Source organism: Chiloscyllium punctatum, chromosome 1, assembly GCF_047496795.1.
Source record: "Chiloscyllium punctatum isolate Juve2018m chromosome 1, sChiPun1.3, whole genome shotgun sequence".
NCBI lineage: Eukaryota > Metazoa > Chordata > Chondrichthyes > Orectolobiformes > Hemiscylliidae > Chiloscyllium > Chiloscyllium punctatum.
In genome coordinates, this window is record NC_092739.1 from 79,388,074 (window position 1) to 79,411,316 (window position 23,243).

The following is a 23,243-nucleotide window of genomic DNA, read 5'->3' on the forward strand; positions in this document are numbered from 1 at the left end:
TACTTTGGGAAACAGTTTATATAACTAATGGAACATTACTTTTGAAAACAATGCGCAAATCTCCAAATTGACCTTTAGCACCATACCTGCATAATAGAAACTTTGTGATGGTTAAAAAGTATGTTGGCTAATGTCTTTGGCATCCTTTTAATCACTGGGGGAACAATGAGCAGCGTAGCTCCACTGCTCAGTGCAACAAACATTTCAACAACAGAGGGGTCAAAAGTCAGAGGGGAAGCCATAAAAATTATATCATCTGATGAAACCTTGAAAATACTCCTGTAAAATAAAAAGAAACTTTAAATAGTACAAAAAAACAAAAGAACAATTATAAGTTTGCAATTCTGAAGGCATTGGCTATACAGTATTATAAGTAAAAAGGTCACAGTGAATGTTGTGAAAGTAAGTTAGGGTCAGAACAATGATTTGACTACGTAATTTGGAAGACAAAATAAATTATTAATAAAACAATGTGAACATAATTGAGCTCTTGTTCCAATCTGGTCTTATGTGCACACTTATCCAAACTATAAGCTGCTTTAGCTGCACCCATAATTTGATAAAGCTCTTCCAAACAAAAGATGAAATCTCTTAAAACTAGCAGCTTAATAATGATACAGGGACAAGATAAGGCAGATGAAAACAAAACACCTTCAACCTGACAGTGCTCATCTTCCCAAATTCTCAAACCTACCATTTTCTTAATTCAATATTTAACTGCACCTTAAATACACTCAATATGTTGGACCCAACCACCTTTCCTAGCAATTCATTCAACAAGCAGGTCACCTGATGTTAGTCCGGATTATAAACATAAAACTAGGACTCAGTACCCTTTCGACCAACTCTCTTTGCATAACTGAAAATTTTGTTTGGGATTACTTTCTGTGTCTGTTAAGTATTATATACATTGTAAGGTATTCTCTAATTTGGAGGCAGACGAGCTTTACTTTACAATAAATTGTCCTGCTGGAGTCTTCCCTCTAGCAATGGAGAACTGCAGGGTAAAGAACTTCCCTCTCTCCACCAGTGACCCCAGGTCTAGACTTTGGAACATTTGAAAATGGCAACTGGTACCTGGTGGTCTCAACTGTAACTGGCACAGGGCAAGGATGAGAACTAGAATCAAGCTCTTCTGACCTGGCTGGTTCTGTTGGGAGGATAGGCATCTCCAGACCTCTAAAATTTAATGGAGTCTGGACAACTTGATCATGACTCATGATTCCTCATCCCTCAAAGGCATCTGAAACATAGCCTACATGTAGGACATTTTAAAAGGCAAGTTCAAAAATGTATAATCCAATCTCTCCATACTCTCTTTTATTCCAATTCAATTTCACCTCATGACTCCCATCATCTCCATTGCAGGGCACAAACTATTTTCTTCTAAAAGTTTTTATCATATTTTCAAGGGCTACTTTATCAACCTTGCCAGCTCACTTGTTATGTGATGAAGTCACATAATAACAAGATTTTCTGTGCTTGTATTCACACGTGAGGTCTATGGACACACATAACCACAATTAAAACGTTTCACCAATGTCTTCAATTCCTTCAAAGCTTAATCAAATGAGAGCACCACAACACAAAAGTGTTAATTTACTAGATACAAAATTAAATTGGCACAACACAACAGGCGCAAGTTGGAAAAGATTTTTTAAGTAACTGACACCTCCACATCTTCCACATATTTATAAGATCACAACTAAATGTGTTTCCATTGCAAATACACAAATTTTGAAGATGTTAATCTGCTAATTACTGCCCTTTTCACTGTGTGCCAAATTTAAATTTAACAATTCACAGTGTTCATTACAATAGAATTCATCACTTTTCCACATATTGGAATTCAACATATGCAGTCTTATGCTAGAGACCCAATTTGCAAGGAATGTATCTCAGAGTCTTCACATTTTTCTGGCTCCCAATTAGTTTATTTTAATTCACTTATGGGATGTAGGTATCGCTGGCTGGCCAGCAGTATTGCCCATCTCCTTCTTCAAGATTTGAGGTCCAGAAATGCCCTTAAGGAGGGAATTCCAGAATTTTGATGCAGTGACAGTGAAGGGATGACAAAATATTTCTAAATCAGGATGCTGAATGGCTTGGAGGGGAACTTGTAAATGGTGGTGTTCCCATGAATCTGCTGTCCATGTCCTTCCAGATGGAAGTGCTCATGCATTTGGAAAGTGCTGTCTAAGGATCTTCAGCAAATTTATGCAGAGCATCTTGTAGATAGTAACATTACTGCTACTGAGTGGTGGTGCAGTGGATATGGTGCCAACCGAGCAGGCTGCTTTGTCCTAGATGGTGTTCAGAGTGCTGTTGGCGCGGCACTCACCCAGGTAAGTGGGAAGTATTCCATTATGTTCCTAATTTGTGCCTTATACATGATGAAAGGCTTTGGAAGTCAAGTGATTAGTTAATCGCCACTGTATTCCTTGCCTCTGACTTGCTGTGTTTATATGGCAAGTACAATTGAGCTTCTGGTCAATGGTAACTCCCAGGATGTATAGTAGGGTTGGTTGTCAGTTGGCATGGCAGTTGATCAGCCCAACATGGTGTTAGCATGGACTTCCAGTCTTGACATGATTTCTTGAAGTGCACTTTTGCCAATGGCCAAGCACTTAAGAGAGACTAATGTTTGAACTTAAAACTAAGAAGGTCTGCAATATGTAACTTCTAATTTTACTTTGTATGTTTCACACTTTATTACAATTACAGTAATGCTTAACTTTTAACTTTGTTCTTTATTTCTACTTTGTGATGATGCTTATACCCAAAATGGCACCTTACGTGGTAACATACACTTTCCACTGTACTCTTGTATTTTTGTACTTGAGGACACATGACAATAAAATCAAACTGCAGCTCCCAACCTTGCAGCCTGCCTCCCACCTACCTCCTAACCTTAATCACCATAAAAAGGGCCAGTCCTCCATACATCTTATCAGTGTAGTGAGCTTTCTCCAGAGTGACTTTTGAAGAATGGTCACTGCACCTGAAATGTTAACTCCGCTTTCTCTCTAGAGATGTTGCTAGACCTGCTGAATTTCTCCAATTTCATTTCTTGCTCCCTACTTTTACATTCCATTCCCAAATGAAGGCCAACAATCCATTTGCCTTCCCTTTAAATGCTGAAGTTGGATGAACTTTTTATGATTCATGGACTAGCACTACCAAATCCTACTGTTCCCTGTCTTCTATAGTCTTTCCCCACATAAATAAATACTCAGGCTTCTACTCATCCTGCCAAAGTGCATACAGACAGTCCCCAGTTTATGAACATCTGACCTATGAACGAGATCCCATAGAGAGGTTTGTCTATCTCAAACACTGGAGCCAAGAATGTCCCAAGGCATAGTACAATGGGGAGACCAAGCAGACGCTACAATAATGGATGAATGGACGCCGTACAACAATCAGCAGACAGCGATGTTCCCTCCCAGTCGGGAACAGTTCAGCATTTAAGGACATTTGGCCTCAGATCTTTGGGTGACCATCCTCCAAGGTGGACTTCAGAATACACAACAACACAGGGTTGCCAAGCAGAGGCTGAAAGCCAAGTTGGAAATGGCTTCAGTTTCCTCCAACAGCCCAAAGATGTGCAGGTCAGGTGAACTGGCCATGCTAAACTGCCCGTAGTGTTAGGTGAAGGGGTAAATGTAGGGGTATGGGTGGGTTGCGCTGCGGTGGGTCGGTGTGGACTTGTTGGGCCGAAGGGCCTGTTTCCACACTGTAAGTAATCTAATCTAATCAATCGGGATCTTGGACTCATGTCACATGACAGGTGGCCCCACTACTCTATAAACACACACACATACACCCTCTCTCTCTCAGACAGATACACTGTCACAATTGCGCACACATGCATACACGTTCATCCCCTCTCTCTCTCTCACACACACACACATCTATGGGGTGAATTTGTAATTGCAGTTACATTGTATTTTGTTCAAAAAGCACATGCTCTGAAGGTAGTCAGTCAGTAATCAGGTAGTTTTATAAATTCCTACTTTGGAAACAAATATGGTCTGGTTCAAGGTTGGAATATAGACAGAGTCCAACCTTACACCTTCAATGTATTACCTGAGTTGAGCTGTCACTTTTTATTTTAAAATGTTTGGATTTATATATTAATAAATTGAAACCTGCAAACCATTCTAAGTGGTTAGAGACTTAACAGCAATCTGTTTGTTCAATACATCGCATCAGTTTTATGACACTTTGATGTTTTACTATAGATTGTGTCCTATGATCCTGCCTCACTAGCTACATGACGAAGGAGCAGTGCTCTGAAAGCTTACACTTTTAAATAAACCTGTTCGACTATAACCTGGTGTTGTGTGATCTTTAACTTTGTCCACCCCAGTCCAACACTGGCACATCCAAATCTTAATTTTAAATACCAGACATGTGAATGTTTCCTCATATTTACGAACAGCTATTTTACATTATCCTGCATTCTGTTTTGACTTACATACAAATAGACTTGCAAATGTACTCAAGGACAGAATCAGTTCACAACCTATCAACTGCCCATTAACTCATATTTCTCTACATCATAATCCATCTGTCAAGTTTTTGCTCACTAACTTAATATGTCTATATCCCTCTGCAAACACTGTCATCCTCACACTTCCATTCCCCCTTATATTTGTGTCTTTGCAAACTTGGCACCAGTACATTCATTTTCCTCAACCAAGTCATTAATTTCTATGAAATGTTTGCAGCCTCTCTCTCGCCCACCCACCATGCTCCCAGTCTCGTTTCTCTGCCCCACTCCATTCCTCTTGCAGCCCAATTGTGTTCTTCCACTCCTAACATCTAATGCCTCCTGCCCATTGCACTTCTGTTGCAGACTCCTTTTCCATCCACAGTCTTCTTTAGTTCTTTCGTCCCTGAACCCCGCTGCAATCTCCTGTACCCCCAACCCTCTGGTGCCAATTTGCCCCACTAACAGTAGTCATATCAGCCTTGACAAAAAAAAGGAGTCACTGGACATGAAACATTAACTTTGTTTCTCTCTCCAGAGGTACTGCCAGACCAGAGTTTCTCTGGAAATTTCTGCTGGTTTCTGGAAACATGTCCCTCATCTTCAGCAAAAGTATTCCTTGACGATTCACTCGCTTGAGTATACAGTAGTAGGTACAGGAATACCAGCCCATGATTTGTTGGACAATTCATGTTAATTCTATACATTCAACTTAAAAGTGCTTGCTTTCTTTGACAGGTTTCCTCCTGATTGCCTTTTCATAGATTTTGTTTTTTGGTGGGGGTAGGTTCCAGGAACAAATTCATCTACCGCCCCCACCTCAAATATATTTTGAATATGGGCATGATGGGCCAACTGCCCCCCTTCTGTACTGTAACAATTCTGTGATTCTGCTCCATACCTCCTTATTTTCTCCAATTAAACCCATTCCCACACAGCCCTGCATACTGTCCAGGCATTGTATATATACAAAACAAATTCTTCATATGACAATATAATGACAACAAATATGGAACACCAGGAAGAGACTAAAAAATTGATACATAAACCTTACTTTAAAAATTAAATTATTGCGAGTACAACCTTATATAAAAAAAACTCTAGTAAGATTTAACAGTGGCTTCAAATACTTCACACTTCTTACTCTTGTCCAAATAATCACAGACTTTTGACAAAAGAGGTTGCAATTAACAATTTCTATAACTGCTTAAAAAGGCAGAAAGCCAACAATTCATTTCAGTTGTCAAAACAATAGCCCATACTAAACAGATTCTTGTATCAGTATGGGCTGACAGCAAAGCCTGCAATCTTTAGCAATAATTAATTGTAACTAAACTTACCTGAGATGCTGTATGTTTGGAACAATGCACTGATGTGGCACTCGAACAATTTTTGGAGTTCCTGTCGTACCTGATGTTTGCAATATATATGCCAAAAATCCATGCCTCTGGATATCTGTATATTTGTGCACTTGTTTCCTATCCACTTCAGCAGCTTCTGAGCTGCCTGGTCTTAAATCTTCTATTTTTCTGCAAATTACATATTCTTTATTTTTGGGTTCTGAATCCACATTATTCAACCGCCACTGAATCTTCACAAGTACCACATTTAGTGTTGGTACATCATGTTCAACTTCAATATACAACCACTTTGACAGAGTCTCCTTGAATTTCTGAAATATAAAATTATAGTATGCATTATTTATCAGCATATAAAAATTAGTTTCTTTAAGAATTAAAAGTCAAAAATGATTACACAAATATAGGGCATGCATGGTTCCAAAAAGCAGGTACTGTAAAATATTAATAAATAAAATCTGATGTGACATTACCAAGAACACTTGGTAACACTTTAGGGCGGCACGGTGGCACAGTGGTTAGCACTGCTGCCTCACAGCGCCAGAGACCTGGGTTCAATTCCCGCCTCAGGCGACTGACTGTGTGGAGTTTGCACATTCTCTCTGTGTCTGCGTGGGTTTCCTCCGGGTGCTCTGGTTTCCTCCCACAGTCCAAAAATGTGCAGGTCAGGTGAATTGGCCATGCTAAATTGCCCCTAGTGTTAGGTAAGGGGTATGGGTGGGTTGCGCTTCGGCGGGGCGGTGTGGACTTGTTGGGCCGAAGGGCCTGTTTCCACACTGTAAGTAATCTAATCTAACACTCTCCAGTTGGAATCATATTTAGAATTTGAATTTTAGTCAAAGCTCTTGATCAAAGTCATTCTGACGCTGAGTGAGAAAATTAAAATTATGTTTCTGTTGAAAACAAATCTAACTGGGGTTTCTGGCATGGTCAATGGGTTAAAAGAAAGTTTCTGCCTAACCAAATATGAATACTATTATTCTTTTAAAAACATAATTTGCAATGTGAGCATACAGAATTATAGAATGGTTATAGCACTGAAGCAGGATGTTTGAATCATCCTATCGAGGCTAGTTTTCTGTACAAGCAACTCACTAAGTTCGACTCCTTTTCCTGTAGCCCTGAAAATGTTTTCTTTTTCAGATAATGATCTAACTCTTTCAAAGGCCTTGACTTGATTTGTTTCCTCCAATACACACTCTGACAGCACATTCAAGATACAAACAACTTGCTGCGCTAAAAAGGTTTTTCTTCATTTGCCAGTTTACTTAACCAATTGGCTTAAATCGGTATCCTCTTACTCCTGATCCTTCAATAAGAAGAGTTTCTCACTATCCATTATGACCTACCAATATTAATAGTTATTCTCTTATCAGGAACTGATTTTTCAATTGATTGATTGATTATGGATATCATAATGTGAATTTATCCTGTGCTTAATGCAGAACAATCCCAAGATATTCAAATTGTAGAGTTTACCATTTTCATTTATAATAATATTTTCACATTCAATGAAGGTTTTCCTTTCTACAAAGAGAAAGACTTACATTCATACTGCTTTTCACAATCTTAGGAATTTCCTAAGGTTCAATAGTCAAGGGAACATGTGATCAAGTTCCACAAAATAGGTTTCTCAGTCAAGTCAAAGTTCATGGAATAAAAGGAACAGTGGCAGTTAGAATCAGGAAACAAGTCCTTTTCAGATGGGAGAGAGCACATACTATGGAGAGGCAGGGGCATATTGGTATAATCCAGAATGAACGGCTAATGCCACGGGGACATGGGTTCAAATCTCATCATGGCAGTGAAACTGGAATACAGTTTTGTCTTTACAAGTCTGGAAAGAGATTTCAGAAACTAGCCTGGTGGTGACCATGAAACCACTGCCAATTGCCACAAAAACCCATCTGGTTCACTAATCTCCTTTCAGAAAGGAAATCTACTACTGTCAAGTGTGGCTGAATGTCATGTGACTTCTATAACCCAAAGCAATGCAGTTAAAACTTAGCTACCCTCTGAAATGGCCTAGCAAATCTTCATATACTTCAAGAGCAATTAGGGACAGGCAACAAATGCTAGCCTAACAAGTGACACCCTCAACCCATAAACAAATAAAATAAATTCAGGTTCCCTATGGGTTAGCATTCTGATCACTGCTTACAATTTAAATTAGTGACACGATTTGCCTACAAAGTATAATTTCAAAGTCTGCAAATTACAAATCTTAGAAGTATTTGAAATAGCAGGAGGACAATAATAGGCTGGCAGAGTGGGCCCAAAGGGCTGAATGGCCTACTGTGCTCCCATTTTCTGTCATAGACTTCACGATGACAGACAGTGATATCTGGTAGCACGATCAGACATATGATAGGTGAAATTTGCTGCAAAGTGGTACATTTTGGTAGGAAGAATAAGGAGGCGCAATATAAAAAAAGGTTCCATTCTAACAGAGCAGAGGTTGGCTGAAGTTATGCTGCACAATTTGTTGAAATCACAGAGCAGGTTGAGACATGTACTGGATTTTATGAATGACAGCATAGAGTACAAAAGCAAAGAAACAGAACATAGAACAGTACAGGCCCTTCAGCCCTTGATGTTGCGCCGATCTGTCATACTAATCTGAAGCCCATCTAACCTACACTAGTCCATGTACATCCATATGCTTGTCCAATGACGACTTAAATGTACTTAAAGTTGGCGAATCTACTACCGTTGCAGGCAAAGCATTCCATACCCTTAATACTCTATAATGGTGAGCCTTTATAAATCAATGGTTTAATTCTGAAACCCACGCTTTAGGAAGGTGTGAAGGCACTGGACAGTGTAAAAAGAGAGTTAAGAATACTCTGGTGGTGACAGACTTCAATTACACTATAGACAGGTGAAACTTTGGCAAGAAAAAGTTGGAGGCTAAGATTTTTGTGGCAAGACATGCCCTTTCTTGATTGAAATATATAGACGTTCCTTTATTATCATTTAATTAAAATCACGGCTTGTGTGTGTGCTTACACTATAAAGGAGTTCAATGGCTCAAGGCAGGAATCACCATTACCATGTGAAAGGTAATTAGAAATGGGCAATAAATGCTGACCTAGCCAGTGACAGCCTCATCCCATTAATGAATAAAAGAATGAGAGTTTGAAAAAATAAAATCAAATAATTAAATGAAGCTAAAAATGAATATAGTAACTTTGAAACAATTATGAAACAACTTTATTGTAGGAAAAATATATATGGCACACTAATACCCTTTAAGGAAGGGAATCTGCTAGCATTGGCATATATATCACTTCAAGCACATAAATGTGAATGATTTATAACTGCCCTCCACAATGGCCTGACAAGCCAGCAGTATTCAAGAATGTGGTTCATCATCTTCTGAAGAGAAATAGGGATCAGCAAAACAACACTGGTCTGATCAGCAATGGAAAATAAAATCACATGAATTAGTAAAGGCGATCACGGCCTAAACTAAATAGTGCCAGCTTCAGCAAAATAAATTCATTTAACTACAGAGATAGCACAGAATACATAGATTGCCACGTGGTTCATTTTTGTGGGATCTTTCTTGGATCATACTGTAATAATCCCATTTGCTTTCCCCAAATAGAACTGAACTTTATTCTGCTTGAAAGATTTATCCCATTTCTGCTTGAAAGGTGCAATACCTCAACCAATCACTGTGACAGTCTGAACTCCAACAAGCATATCTAATGAAACATCTGTCTGTACAGATATTTATTTTAATGTTGCTTCTAATCCTTAAGTGAACAGTTTAAATAGATGACCTATTGGTAACATAAACAACTAGAGTAAATGGCATAAAAACAGACTGCTAAAAATACTCAGCAGGTGTGTCAGCATTTGTAGACAAAGAAATAAAGCTAATGTTTAGAAATGAAATTACTCCTCTTCAAAACTTGATTATATCAAAATCTCTCCAATTTTTTTTTGGAAAGTAAAAAAATTTTTTCTTCAGCTTCTCCTACAGAATTTCAAGGCTGACACTTTCAAAAAAAGATGCAGCGATATCTGCTAATAGGAGAATGGTCACTTAGTGACGGTAACTATTTGATCTTTCACAGTGTAAGGGAAGGGGAAGTCCATGAGGAAACAATTATTTATATGCTTTAAATGGAGCAGCTTTGATAGGATTTCATGCACTCAATTAACTATACAAACAATATTGTATTAATAATTAAATAATTCCATCAATTTATTTTAAAACAGAAAAAATAGACTACTTATAAAGTTAAAATATAGGAAATGTAAAATATGTCAATGTATTCGTTTTTAAACGTTATTTCTTCAGACCTTTATAGCTGTTACTCACCTGTATCATATCTTTCTGAATAAGGACATACATCAGTTTACACCTTTGAATAAAATTTGCTGATAAGTGAGGTGCATTTTCTGGATCAATTGGGCAAAAGGCTGCCCCAATTTGAAGAATTCTGAAAGTGTACAAAAACAATAACACCAAACATTATTGCTGAAAAAATAACTGTCCTCTTTCTATATAATAACCAGAAGGCTGAAAACAGAAATCACTTACTCTTCCAGTGTTTGTTACACACTGTTCAAATGTGGCTTTTCCTCCACATTTTAAGTAATTGAAACTCATACTTAAGGCATTGAAATTGGATTAAAAGGACTGTGACAGCTTGGGAACAAAATTAGCCAAGAGACACTGAACAAAGGTTAATGATAAATGTTTGTTAAATAATTAGGAGTTAGTATATAGTGGTGACTCCAGAAATTGGGACAAGGGCTATCGAGATTTTGGTATAAAAAGGCATGATTTTAAAATTGGCAGGTAGTACAAAACGTGGACGTGTTTTAGAGTAAAGGAATAAAGTAGCAGACATCAGTAGGGCATATCCAGATTGCGGAAATGGACAAACACACAGCAGGCCAACTTAAGTGCAAAAACCTGTGGTGGTGCAGTTTGTAAAGAAAATGAAGAGAACAAATATAAACAAAAACTGTTCACAATATAATTTTTGAAGCTGATTGTCCAAGTTGACAGGGCCATGGAAAAAGCATATTGGCTTTACTGGCAAAATCATTGGCTTTACACAGACAGCCATAGGAAAGAGCAAGAACATTGCACTTAAACAAACATAAATCATTGCTTAGGCCTCAGATCCCTAATGTGTTCAAGTATTGGCTCCATATCGCAGGAAAGATGTGCAAGGCTTGGATAAAGTGCAGAAATAATTTATTAGAACCAGTTACTTTGATGAGAAATTCCCTCAACAAAGCTTTTCTCTAATCATACCAAATTGTTTAAACATATAAATTGAATTACCTGCAAGCTTTTGAATTAAAAGGCGCACAACCCTCATCCTCTTAAACATTTAAAGTCATAGAGTCATAGAGATGTACAGCATGGAAACAGGCCCTTCGGTCCAACCTGACTATGCCGACCAGATATCCCAACCCAATCTAGTCCCACCTACCAGCACCCGGCCCATATCCCTCCAAACCCTTCCTATTCATATACCCATCCAAATGCCTCTTAAATGTTGCAATTGTACCAGCCTCCACCACATCCTCTGGCAGCTCATTCCATACACGTACCACCCTCTGTGTGAAAAAGTTGCCCCTTAGGTCTCTTATATATCTTTCCCCTCTCACCCTAAACCTATGCCCTCTAGTTCTGGACTCCCTGATCCCAGGGAAAAGACTTTGTCTATTTATCCTATCCATGCCCCTCATAATTTTGTCAACCTCTAAGGTCACCCCTCAGCCTCCGACGCTCCAGGGAAACCACCCCAGCCTGTTCAGCCTCTCCCTATAGCTCAAATCCTCCAACCCTGGCAACATCCTTGTAATCTTTACTGAACGCTTTCAAGTTTCACAACATCTTTCCCATAGGAAGGAGACCAGAATTGCATACGATATTCCAACAGTGGTCTAACCAATATCCTGTACAGCCAAAACATGACTTCCCAACTCCTGTACTCAATACTCTGACCAATAAAGGAAAGCATACCAAACGCCTTCTTCACTATCCTATCTACCTGTGACTCCACTTTCAAGGAGCAATGAACCTGCACTCCAAGGTCTCTTTGTACAGCAGCACACCCGAGGACCTTACCATTAAGTGTATAAGTCCTGCTAAGTTTTGCTTTCCCAAAATGCAGCATCTTGCGTTTATCTGAATTAAACTCCATCTGCCACTTCCCAGCCCATTGGCCCATCTGGTCCAGATCCTGTTGTAATCTGAGGTAACATTGTATCATTTAATGTTGGGAAACCTGTGTTGGACACTCTAAATTCAACATATTCTTTACAATGTATGGTGTCCTGACTCAGGTATGTTGGAACTAAAGAATCACTTGCTTCACTTTTGCATTACAAGTTGTAAGAATTAAAGCCAAAATAAAGTTTTAATTTTATTCAATTTAATAGTGCACATACATGGACATCTAAATATCTTTTCTCCTCTGATACTGGTCTCCTGCTGCTTAAAAAAAATCCATTCTTTTTTAACAGAACTAACAGTCTTCAGGGCTGTTGTCCAAAACATTGATTCTCCTGCTCCTTGGATGCTGGGGCTGTGGCTCCATTGCCACGGAGCACAGTGGAGACCACGCCGTTGGGTGTCTTCAAGGCAGAGTTTAATAATTTCTTGATGTCTCAAAGAATTAAGGACTATGGGGAGCATGTGGGTAAATGGAATTGAAACGCCCATCAGCCATAATTTAAATGGCGGAGTGGACTCAATGGTCTTGCTTCCATTCCTATGTTTTATGCTGCCTGACCTGCTGTGCTTTTCCAGCAATGCACTCTTGGACTCTGCTCTCCAGCATCTCACTTTCTCCTAGTCTTTAAATATTGACATTTCAAAAAAAACTTTGAAATAGACATCAACTCATCATAAAACTTGATAGTGGCCCAACAAACTGGAGGAAAGGGAACGGCAACACCAAAGGAGAGTTGAGTACGATTTACCCTAAAATGCAGCTGGGCAGGTTGACTGTCGGCTGGCAGTATAAACCAATCACGTAACCGTGGGTCAAATCACAGTGTGAGTGGAGTACTTGTTGCAGCCTATTCCCCAGGGCGAGGACCTGGCTGTAGCTGTAAGACAAGGAGCCTCCGTGCGCCTCGCGCTCACTACAAACCGCCGGCCGCGCGCCCTGCACCGCGGCTGCGCACAACACCAGCTCGTGCAGACGGCCCGGGCTCGCCTCCTCGACCGGCACCGGGACCACCACGTCCCGTCCGGACCCGCCTTCCGCCGCTTCAGACATCACTGAACACGGCTCTGGATCACAAGCAACACCACGGCGCCATAAACTCAGCATCCGTTAATATCCACTGCCATTACGAACGGCCGCCTTCCACTGACAAGGGGTAGCGTCATGACGTGGAGTTCACGTTCGGCGGTTGCGCGGCACGTGACCGGAAGGTCTGTACCTGAAATGTTCCTGCGTCAAACTTGATCCTGAACTGTATGGCAACAGCAAAACTGTTTGGAATTAGGTTAGATAAAATTACAACGAAGTGAGAACAATAACGAGGACTTCAGCCACATATAACAGCAATTATGATAATATACAAGATTTGAAGGTGCGGGTGTACAATTTTTTTAAAAAAATCACACAACACCAGGTTATAGGAGACAGTGAGCACTAATCAAAGTCGGGAGTGTGGCGCTGAAAAAACACAGCAGGTCAGGCAGCATCCAAGGAGCAGGAGGAGCTAGGACTAGGACCCGTGGACACAGCCTTAGAATTAGAGGGGTTAAATTCAGAACAGAAATGCGGAGACATTTCTTCAACCAGAATTCATTGCCGCAGAGTGCAGTGGAGGCCGGGACGCTAAATGTCTTCAAAGCAGAGATTGATAGATTCTTGTTGTCTCGGGGAATTAAGGGCTATGGGGGGAATGCGGGTAAGCGGAATTGAGGTGCCCAGCAGCCATGATTGAATGGCAGAGTGGACTCGATGGGCTGAATGGCCTTACTTCCACTCCTATGTCTTATGGATCTAAGATTCAGACATAAGGCCTTCATCAGGAATGAGTCTTGTGGGCCGGGGGTGGTGAGAGATAAGTGGGAGGGGGTGGGGCTGGGGAAAAGGTAGTTGAGAGTGCGATAGATAGGTAGATGAAGGTGGGGACTATAATTTGGAGATGCTGATGTTGGACTGGGGTGTACAAAGTTAAAATCACACAACACCAAGTTATAGTCCAACAGGTTTATTTGGAAGCACTGGATTTTGGAGAGCTTTTCCTTCATCTGATGGGTGTGAAGTATAAGATCGTAAGACACAAAATTTATAGCAAAAGTTTACAGTGTGATGTAACTGAAATTATATATTGAAAAAGTCCTGTTTGTTAAGTCTCTCATCTTTTAGAATGAGCATGTTGGTTTCAGTTCTTTCATATGTAAATTGCAGAACATTTACAAGTTACATGTTACATGTTGGCCCAGATAATGTATTGAGGTTGTGAGCTGCCCTGTGTGAGACTGTGCCACAACGGTCAGAATTATTCTAATCAGAAAAAATGGATTTACAGAATTTTACATGGATTCATGCAGTTTTTGAGCAAAGTAAAATGTAATTCTGCAAGTACAAATTCACCCCACAAATATGTGTATGTGTGCATGTGGAGTATGTGTGTGGTAGTGGGGGTGTGTTGGGAGGGGTTATGAGTATCTGGAAGAGAGTGTGTGTATTGTGTGAGTGTAAAGGGGTATAAATCTGTGAGGGTGCATGTGAGAGTATGGGAGTGTATGTGAGCATATGAAAAAGGGTTTATATGAGTGTATGGGTCTCTAGGAAGAGTGTGTGTAGTAGCGTCTGTGTGTCTATGTCTGCCTGATGTGTATGCATCTGTCTGTGTGAGTGTATAGTGCAATGGGATCACCTGTAGTGTGACATGAGACCATCCCCATAGATACTGAACTTCACTATCAGCCTCTGCTTGGCCACTTTTCGTTGTTTTAGATTAGAGTGGTGCTGGAAAAGCACAGCAGGTCAGGCAGCATCCGAAGAGCGGGAAAATCGACATTTCAGGCAAAAGCCCTTCAGGAGTGGAGGCAGGGAGCCCCCAGGGTAGAGCGATAAATGGAAACGGGGTGGAGCTGGGGAGAAGCGAGCCAAGAGTACAATGGGTGGATGGGGGTGGGGATGAAGATGATAGGTCAGAGAGGAGGTTGGAGCGGATAGGTTGGAAGGAAGATTGGCAGGTAAGACAAGTCATGATGATGGTGCTGAGCTGGAAGGTTGGAACTGGGGTGAGATTGGGATAGGGGAAATGAGGAAACTGGTGAAATCCACATTAATGCCCTGGGTTTGAAGTGTTCGGAGGCGGAAGATGAGGCGTTCTTCCCCCAGGCGCGGGTGGTAAGGGAGTGGTGGTGGAGGAGGCCCAGGACCTCCATGTCCTCAGCAGAGTGGGAGGGGGAGTTGAAATGTTGGGCCACTGGGCGGTTGGGTTGACTGGTGTGGATGTCCCAGAGATGTTCCCTAAAGCGCTCTGCGAGAAGGCGTCCAGTCTCCCCAATGTAGAGGAGACTGCATCATGAGCAACGGATACAATAAATGACATTGGTGGATGTGCAGGTGAAACTTTGGATGTGGAAGGCTCCTTTAGGGCCTTGGTTGGAGGTGAGGGGGAAGGTGTGGGCGCAGGTTTTGCATATCCTGCAGTGGCAGGGCAAGGTGTCAGGACGGGAGTGTGGGTTGTTTGGGGGTGTTGACCTGACCAGGTAGTCACGGAGCAAACGGTCTTTGCGAAAACAGAAAGGGATGGGAAGGGAAATATATCCATGGTGGTGGGGTCCGTTTGGAGGTGGGCAATGTCGGTGGATGATGCAAAGGTTGGTAGGGTGGAAGGTGAGAACCGGGGGTGTTCTGTCCTTGTTACAGTTGGAGGGGCGGAGTTTGAGGGCGGACGTGCGGGATGTGGATGAGATGCATTGGAGGACAACTTTAACCATGTGGGAAGGGAATTTGCGGTCTTTAAAGAAGGAGGCCATCTGCTGTTTTCTGTGGTGGAACTGGTCCTCCTGGGAGCAGATACGGCGGAGGAACTGTCAATATGGGATAGCACTTTTTCAGGAGGTAGGGTGGCAAAAGGTGTAATCCAGGTAGCTGTGGGAGTCGGTGGGTTTGTAAAAAAAAAAAAATCAGTGTCAAGTTGGTCGTCATTGATGGAGATGGAGAGGTCCAGGAAGGAGAGGGAGGGCCCAATGTTGGGTTTGAGGCAGGATCAACAGATTCATGATGGAAAAGTCAGTGGAGGCAAGATTGAGCCGAGGAATGACGACATTGTTCCAGCTGTGGTGGCACGGCTGCGGGACATGGATACTGGGTACCTGATGGTGGAGGTAATACTTGTCCGGATGCCGAAGTATATGGGAACCCAGGGCAGCTGAATGTTCACAGACTGAGGAATGGATTTTGTGGCTTTGTTTTTCTGGCAATGAGGGATGATGGCAGAGGTAAAGGGGCGGTGGGGCGGTGGGGGTGGTGATCTGGATGTTTCCTTTTGGCTGTTTCTTTTATTTCTGCTTCTGTTTTTAATCCTATCTCTTGTATACCAAGGTGGAGCCAGATGTTGACTGTAAAATTTTCACTGTACTCCTGTACTAAAGTACATGTGACAATAAAATCTAATCTAATATTCAGTTTCCTTTCCAATAAAAAAAATTATTTGCTTTCCTAAATACTTGTTGTAACAATACTCTAACATTCTGTAATCCAGACAATAACGCATTCAGATTCCTTTGCATTTCAGAGCACTGCAATATCTCATCATTTAGATGATTTTTAAAAACCTTTTCTGTTGAAATAGACAATTTCAAAAATGCTTTATCCTCAGCTGATGACTTACTCAAAGAACCCCAGTAAATTGTTTAAGTATGATTTTCCTTTTAAAAAACCATGCTGAGTTTGCTAGTGACCTGCTGTAATGCTTCAATAATAGCTTCTATCCTTTTCCCTGTGACAGATGTTAAGCTAACCAACTTGTCGTGTCTGGCTGTCTGTCACCCTTTTTGAATAAATTAATTGTATTTGCTACTTTCATCTAATGGAATGTTCCTCAAATCTTGAGAATTTTGGAAAAGTAAAAACAAATGCATCAATTATCTCTGTAGCCACTCAAGACCATACAATGAAGTCCATTCAACTCAAGGACTTATCAGGCAACAGCTCTAGCAATTTGCTGGAAACTACTTTCAGATGATTTTAATTCTCTTGGGTTCCTCTATTCCTGATTTACAGTGACTTTTGGGGTGTTACCCATATCTTCTAAAGTGACAATCAATGCACAATACGTTTTCAATTCATTCTGCCATACGCTTATTTTTCAAAATCAATTTAATGGACTCACTTTTTAACAGGACTAATGTTCACTTGGTTAACTGCCCTCTCCTTTAAATATCTACTTACACACTTAATATTTCTCACAACTTTTTTATGTTTTTTTCATTTCTTGTTAATCTTTTAGTCATTCTTTTGATTTTTAAATTATTCTAATCAATTTTCTAACCTGTCATCCATGTTTGTGCTTTTTTTTTCCTTTTTAAACATTAATTGTGGTCTACTGCTTGCAGTGTTGTCTTTCCTGTTGAAATATATCTATCTGCTGTATTCGGAAAAATTCCATTACTTGTCCACCACTGAATTTCTATTCACATATAACCTAATTTGCCAAGTTCACTTTACCTAGCTCTGTTGTCATGCCCTCATAATTGCCATCATTGAAGTTTAAAGGACTATTTTGGACTCATCCTCCTCTCCCTCAAATGTAAAATTCAATTATATTATGATCACTGATAACTATGGGCATGTTTTCTCTTATGAAATCATTAATTTTATTTCATTGCACAATACCAGGTCAAGTATTGCCTACTCTGTGGTTGGCTCTACAACTTGCTGTTCGAAGAAAGTATCCTGAAAACATTCCACAAACTTCTCATCTAGAGTATTTTGGCCCATCTGAATTTTCCAATCTACAGTTGGATTAAAATTCCCCATGATTCTTTTGAAACCTTTATGGCAAGCTCATTATTTCTTCTTGTATACTTCATCCTACTGTGTGATTATTGGGCAGCTTGTACACCACCAACCAAAATTCACTTGAAACTGTACGCACAAGCAACTGCTCCACTATTGTGCACACAGCAATCAGTGTCAGCATGGCTATCATAATGTTGACTTCTGTTTCTGGAAGTCTGCACAAGGGCCTGTGCAGTCATGATTAGAGGAAACACTGGCAACAAGGCTTCACCTCCAAAGTGAAAAAAGTATAGCGTTGGAATAGCACAGGAGGTCAGGCAACGCCTGAGGAGCAGGAGAATCAACATTTCAGGCATAAGTACTTCATCAGGAATGTTGGGGGAGGGGGCTTGGTGCGGAAGGGCTGAAGAAGGGCTTATGCCTGAAATGTTAAGTCTCCTCCTCCTCCTCAGATGTTGCCTGGCCTGCTGTGCTTTTCCAGCATCACACTCTTCAGTCTGATCTCCAGCATTGGAATATTGTACCAGTCCTTTTCCAGGACTGCTACAATATTCCATAAATCAACACCCACAACTTCATTTCTCTACACCAATTTACCCGTGGAGAAAATGAGGACTGCACATGCTGGAGACCAGAGTTGAAAAGTGTGGTGCTGGAAAAGCACAGCAGGCCAGGCAGCATCCGAGGAGCAGGAGAATCGACGTTTCGGGCGTGAGCATTCCTGAAGAAGGGCTTACGCCCGAAACGTTGATTCTCCTGCTCCTCGGATGCTGCGCTTTTCCAGCACCACACTTTTCAACACAAATTTACCCATGCCTGAGGTAATAACCCTATGATTTGTTTTGCTTTAAGAATTATTCAATGATTTCAAGTTTATTTTTTATTTGTTGGATACACATGGCACTGGTCAGGCCAGCATTAATTGCCCATAAGAAAATGGTGGTTAGCTGCCTTAAAACACTGTAGTTCTTGGGATGTCGGTGCACCCACAGTGCTGTTGGGAGGGGAGTTCCAGGAGCTTGATCTAGCAACAGCAGGTGGTAGTGTTCACATGTATCCATTGTCCTTGTGCTTCTAAGTCAGACAGATCTGATTTAGAACATGCTGTGAAGGAGCCTTAGTGATTTGTTGCAATGCATATTTTAGATGACACACACCACTGTGTTTTGATGGATGGAGTGATGGTTGAAGATGGTGCATGATATCAATCAAACAGGCAATTTTATCCTTGATGACATCTAGCTTCTGAACTGTTGAAGCTGTGCTGGTCCAGGTACGTGGAGAGTATCCCATTGTACGGTTTTCATCTTGTAATTGTCGACAGGCATGCTGCGAATAGATGAGATACTCTGCACAGAATTCCCAGCCTCTGACCTATTTTTGCTAACAGGGTATTTACATGGCTGGTTCAGTTCAGTTTCTGGTCACTAGTAACCCTAGATTGTTCATAGCGTAAGTTTTAGCAATTGTAATGCTGTTGAACTATTTCTATCTCTTTTTATTTGAGATAATTATTGCCTGGCAATTCAGTGGCACAAATGCTACTTACTCCTTATCAGCCTGTTAGAATGGCAAAAATTCAAAAATACTCTGCTCTATTGCACTTTTAGAGCTTCTGGTTGTGAAAAGGGCTATAAAAATTCACCATTTGTTTTGATGTATGTTTTTACAATCAAGTTTGACAATACCCAGGACAAAACAATGCGCTTGACTGCTTAAGCTGATGGATACGGAGCCAATTGTTTCCTTTGGCAGGAAAGGAAGGGGCATTTTCTCAGGTTCACAACCAGTGACCAGTAGAATTCCATAAGGATCAGTACCAGGACCATAATTGTTTACAATATATAAATGACTTGGAGGAAGTAAGTGAATGTACTGTAGCCAAATTTGCAGACAAAAATTGGTGGAAAAGCAAACTGTGTGACATTGGTGAGAGGGGGAGGGGATGGAGGTGATATACAAACAGTTTACAGGGAGATATTGATAGGTTAAGTAAGTGGACAAAAAGTTGGCAAATGGAGTATTACATGGGGAAAATATGAAGTTAGTTCACTTTGGAGTTGACAACCAAAGAGCATTATTTAGTCACAGGTGTACAGCATGGAAACAGACCCTCAGGCCAACTTGTCCATGCTGACCAGATATATCCTAAATTAATCTAATCCCATTTGCTAGTATTTGACCCATATCCTTCTAAACCCTTCTTATTCATATACTCATCCAGCTGCCTTTTAAATGTTGTAATTGTACCAGCCTCCATCCTCTCCTCTAGCAGCTCATTCCATACATGCACCACCCTCTGCGTGAAAAGGTTGCCCCTTAGGTCCATTTTAAATCTTTCCCCTCGCACCTTAAACCTACGCCCTCTAGTTTTGGACTCCCCATACCCTGGGGAAAAGACTTTACCTATTCACCCTATCCATGCTTCTCATGATTTTATAAACTTCTATAAGGTCACCACTCAGCCTCTGATGCTCTAGGGAAACCAGCCCCAGCCTATTCAACGTCTCCCTATAGCTTAAATCCTCCAACCCTGGCAACATCCTTGTAAATCTTTTCTGAACCCTTTCAAGTTTCACAACATCCTTCAGATAGGAATGAGACCAGAACTGCACACAATATTCCAAAAGTGGCCTAACCAATGTCTTGTATAGCCACAACATGACCTCCTAACTGGTATACTCAATATTCTGACCAATAAAAGGAAAGCATACCAAACACCTTCACTATGCTATACACCTGCGACTCCACTTTCAAGGAGCTATGAACCTGCACTCCAAGGTTTCTTCGTTCAGCAACACTTCCGAGGACCTTACCATTAAGTGTATAAAGTCATGCTCTTTTCCAAAATGCAGCACCTCACCTTTGTCTTTTCAGCCACTTATCAGCCCATTGGCCCATCTGATCAAGATCCCATTGTACTCTGAAGTGACCTTCTTTGCTGTCCACTACAGCTCCAATTTTGGAATCATCAAACTTGCTAACTATACCTCCTTTGATCGCATCTAAATAATTTATATAAAATGACAAAAATCAGTGGACTCATCACCAATCCTTGTGGCACGCCACTGTTCACAGGCCTTCAGTCTGAAAAGCAACCTTCCACTGCCCTCTGTCTTCTACCTTCAAGCCAGTTCTGTATCCAAATGGCAAGTTCTCCTTGTATTACACGATATCTAACCTTGCTAACCAGTTTACTATGAGGAATCTAATGCCTTACTGAAGTCCATATAGATCATGTCCACCTCTCTGCCCTCATCAATCCTGTTAATTCTTCAAAAAAAAATTCAATCAAGTTCATGAGCCATGATTTCCCACGCACAAAGCTCCCTCACCAGTCCGTGCCTTTCCAAATACGTGTAAATCATGTCCCTGAGGATTCCCTCCAACAACCTGCCCAACACCAATGTCCCTCAGGATTTCCTCCAGGCTCACTGGTCTATAGTTCCTGGCTTTTCCTTACTACCTTCCTTAAACAGTGGCACATTAGCCAACTTTCAGTCTTCCAACACCTCAGCAAGGGGCTCAGAAATAGTTTCCCAGAATTCTGGGATACACCTGATCAGGTCTTGGGGATTTATCCATCTTTATGCATTTCAAGACATCCAGCACTTCCTCCTCTGTAGTAGGGACAGTTTTCAAGATGTCACCATCTATTTTCTCACATTCTAAATCTTCTATATCCTCCTTCACAGTAAACACTGATGCAAAATACTCATTTAGAATCTCCCTCATCTCCTGCAACTCCACACATAGGCTGCCTTACTGATCTTTGAGTCGTCCTATTCTATCCCTAGTTACCTTTTTGTCCTGAAATGTATTTATAAAACCGCTTTGGATTTTCCTTAACCCTATTTTCCAAAGCTATGTTTCCTTTTTAAATATACTCCTACTGCCTTTATACTTTAAGGATTCACTCAATCTCTACTGTCTATACATGACATATGCTTCCTTCTTTTTCTTGACCATAACCTCAATTTCTTTGGTTATCCAGCATTCCCTACACCCAACAAATTTGCCTTTCACCCTAATAGGAACATACTGTCTCTGGACTCTCGTTAATTCATTTTTGAAGGCTTCCCATTTTCCAGTTGACCTTTTACCTGCAAACATCTGTGCCCAATCAGGTTTTGAAAGTTCTTGCCTAATACTGTCAAAATTGGCTTTCCTCCAATTCAGAACTTCAACTTTTAGTCTATTCTTTTCCAACACTATTTTAAAACTAGTAAAATTATGGTCGCTGGTCCCAAAGTGCTCCCCCACTGACACCTCAATATCTGCCTTGCTTGTTCATTTTTCAGACATGAGGTAGATTCTTGATCAATACAGAAATTAAGGATTATGGAGAGAAAGGCAATAAATCTTGTGACAATCCTCGTGTCAATAAACATCAGTTGCAATTGTCTTCAATGATGAAACAAGTTTGAGGGGCTGAACACACCGTTCCTGTTCCATGTCTTATGGCATTACTGAACTATATTTGCTGAGTATTATCTATCAGCAGTACTTCCAAAGTTGCAGCTACCTCTCCATATAGGAACAAGGGAAGATGTACAGAAAAAAGATCACTACCAAGCCCCACTATCTTGAATGTATAATCACCATTCTTTGTCATTTGATCAACACCCTTAAACCCTTATCCAACATTATTGGAGCATCATAACAGCATTGAGGGCAGTGATTCAAAAAGATATCTCAACACCTTCTGAAGGCCAACAATGGGTTGTTATTAAAAATTGTAGCTGCCAGTTTGGTATTCCTTGTCCTTCCAACTATTAAATTTGGAACTTTGAGTTTCTTTCAACCAAATAGCAGATGACTACTTCCACATCATCATCTGTGGAAGTTCTGAAGATGATAATTTCAACTTCAGAAAACAAGATTCGAGGGAATGACTAAAGAAAACTCTTAAGAAATTGATCAGGTCTGGTTACATCTGTGGAGAGAAAAACGATTCACATTGTGCTCCGAAGTCATTGGACTCAATGAAATGATGGTCAGGCTAATGAATGATTTTCTGGTGGCATATCATGAAAATGTTTAGGATCAATACTGTATATTGAGAATAAACAAAAAAGGTTTTTATGATAAATGGTAACTCTTTAATATAAAATTTCAAGAAATACATTGATACACATAGGCATTAAAAATCAATTATTATATTGAAATATAATTTTGAAACCCAAGCAGTTTTTCAAATTTTATGGTCCCAAAACAGAACATCCGCTTATTGAAACAGCAAAGTCTTGTATTAACTGGCATGTTTTTATTCTAAATTATGCAAGAATGTCATATACAATTAGACTGCATTTAAAATAAATGGCTAGAGAAAAAGTATTGAAACCTGGTACCTTTATGGTCGTATTTTATAAAACATATAATCTGTTACTACGAATTAGAGCAGTA

General features: G+C 40.5%; 1 protein-coding gene and 1 long non-coding RNA gene across 3 annotated transcripts in view; one reads left to right on the forward strand and one right to left on the reverse strand.

The window, feature by feature from the left end:
- The window catches only part of aasdh (aminoadipate-semialdehyde dehydrogenase), a 43,943-nt gene extending 30,698 nt beyond the window's left edge, over positions 1–13,245 (reverse strand). Inside the window, exons 1-4 of one of the 2 annotated variants that reach the window (XM_072569749.1) lie at positions 12,814–13,245; positions 10,187–10,307; positions 5,836–6,167; positions 87–279 (exon numbers count right to left, since the gene is read on the reverse strand). In XM_072569749.1, coding sequence (XP_072425850.1) covers positions 87–279; positions 5,836–6,167; positions 10,187–10,307; positions 12,814–13,169 — 1,002 coding nt within the window. In that variant the 5' untranslated portion in view covers positions 13,170–13,245. The other variant, XM_072569759.1, reaches the window with a different exon arrangement.
- Positions 13,121–23,243, forward strand: part of LOC140476914 (uncharacterized) — a 43,782-nt gene continuing 33,659 nt past the window's right edge. Inside the window, exon 1 of the long non-coding RNA XR_011960625.1 lies at positions 13,121–13,231. This is a non-coding gene — a long non-coding RNA (uncharacterized lncRNA). The remainder of the gene's footprint in view (positions 13,232–23,243) is intronic.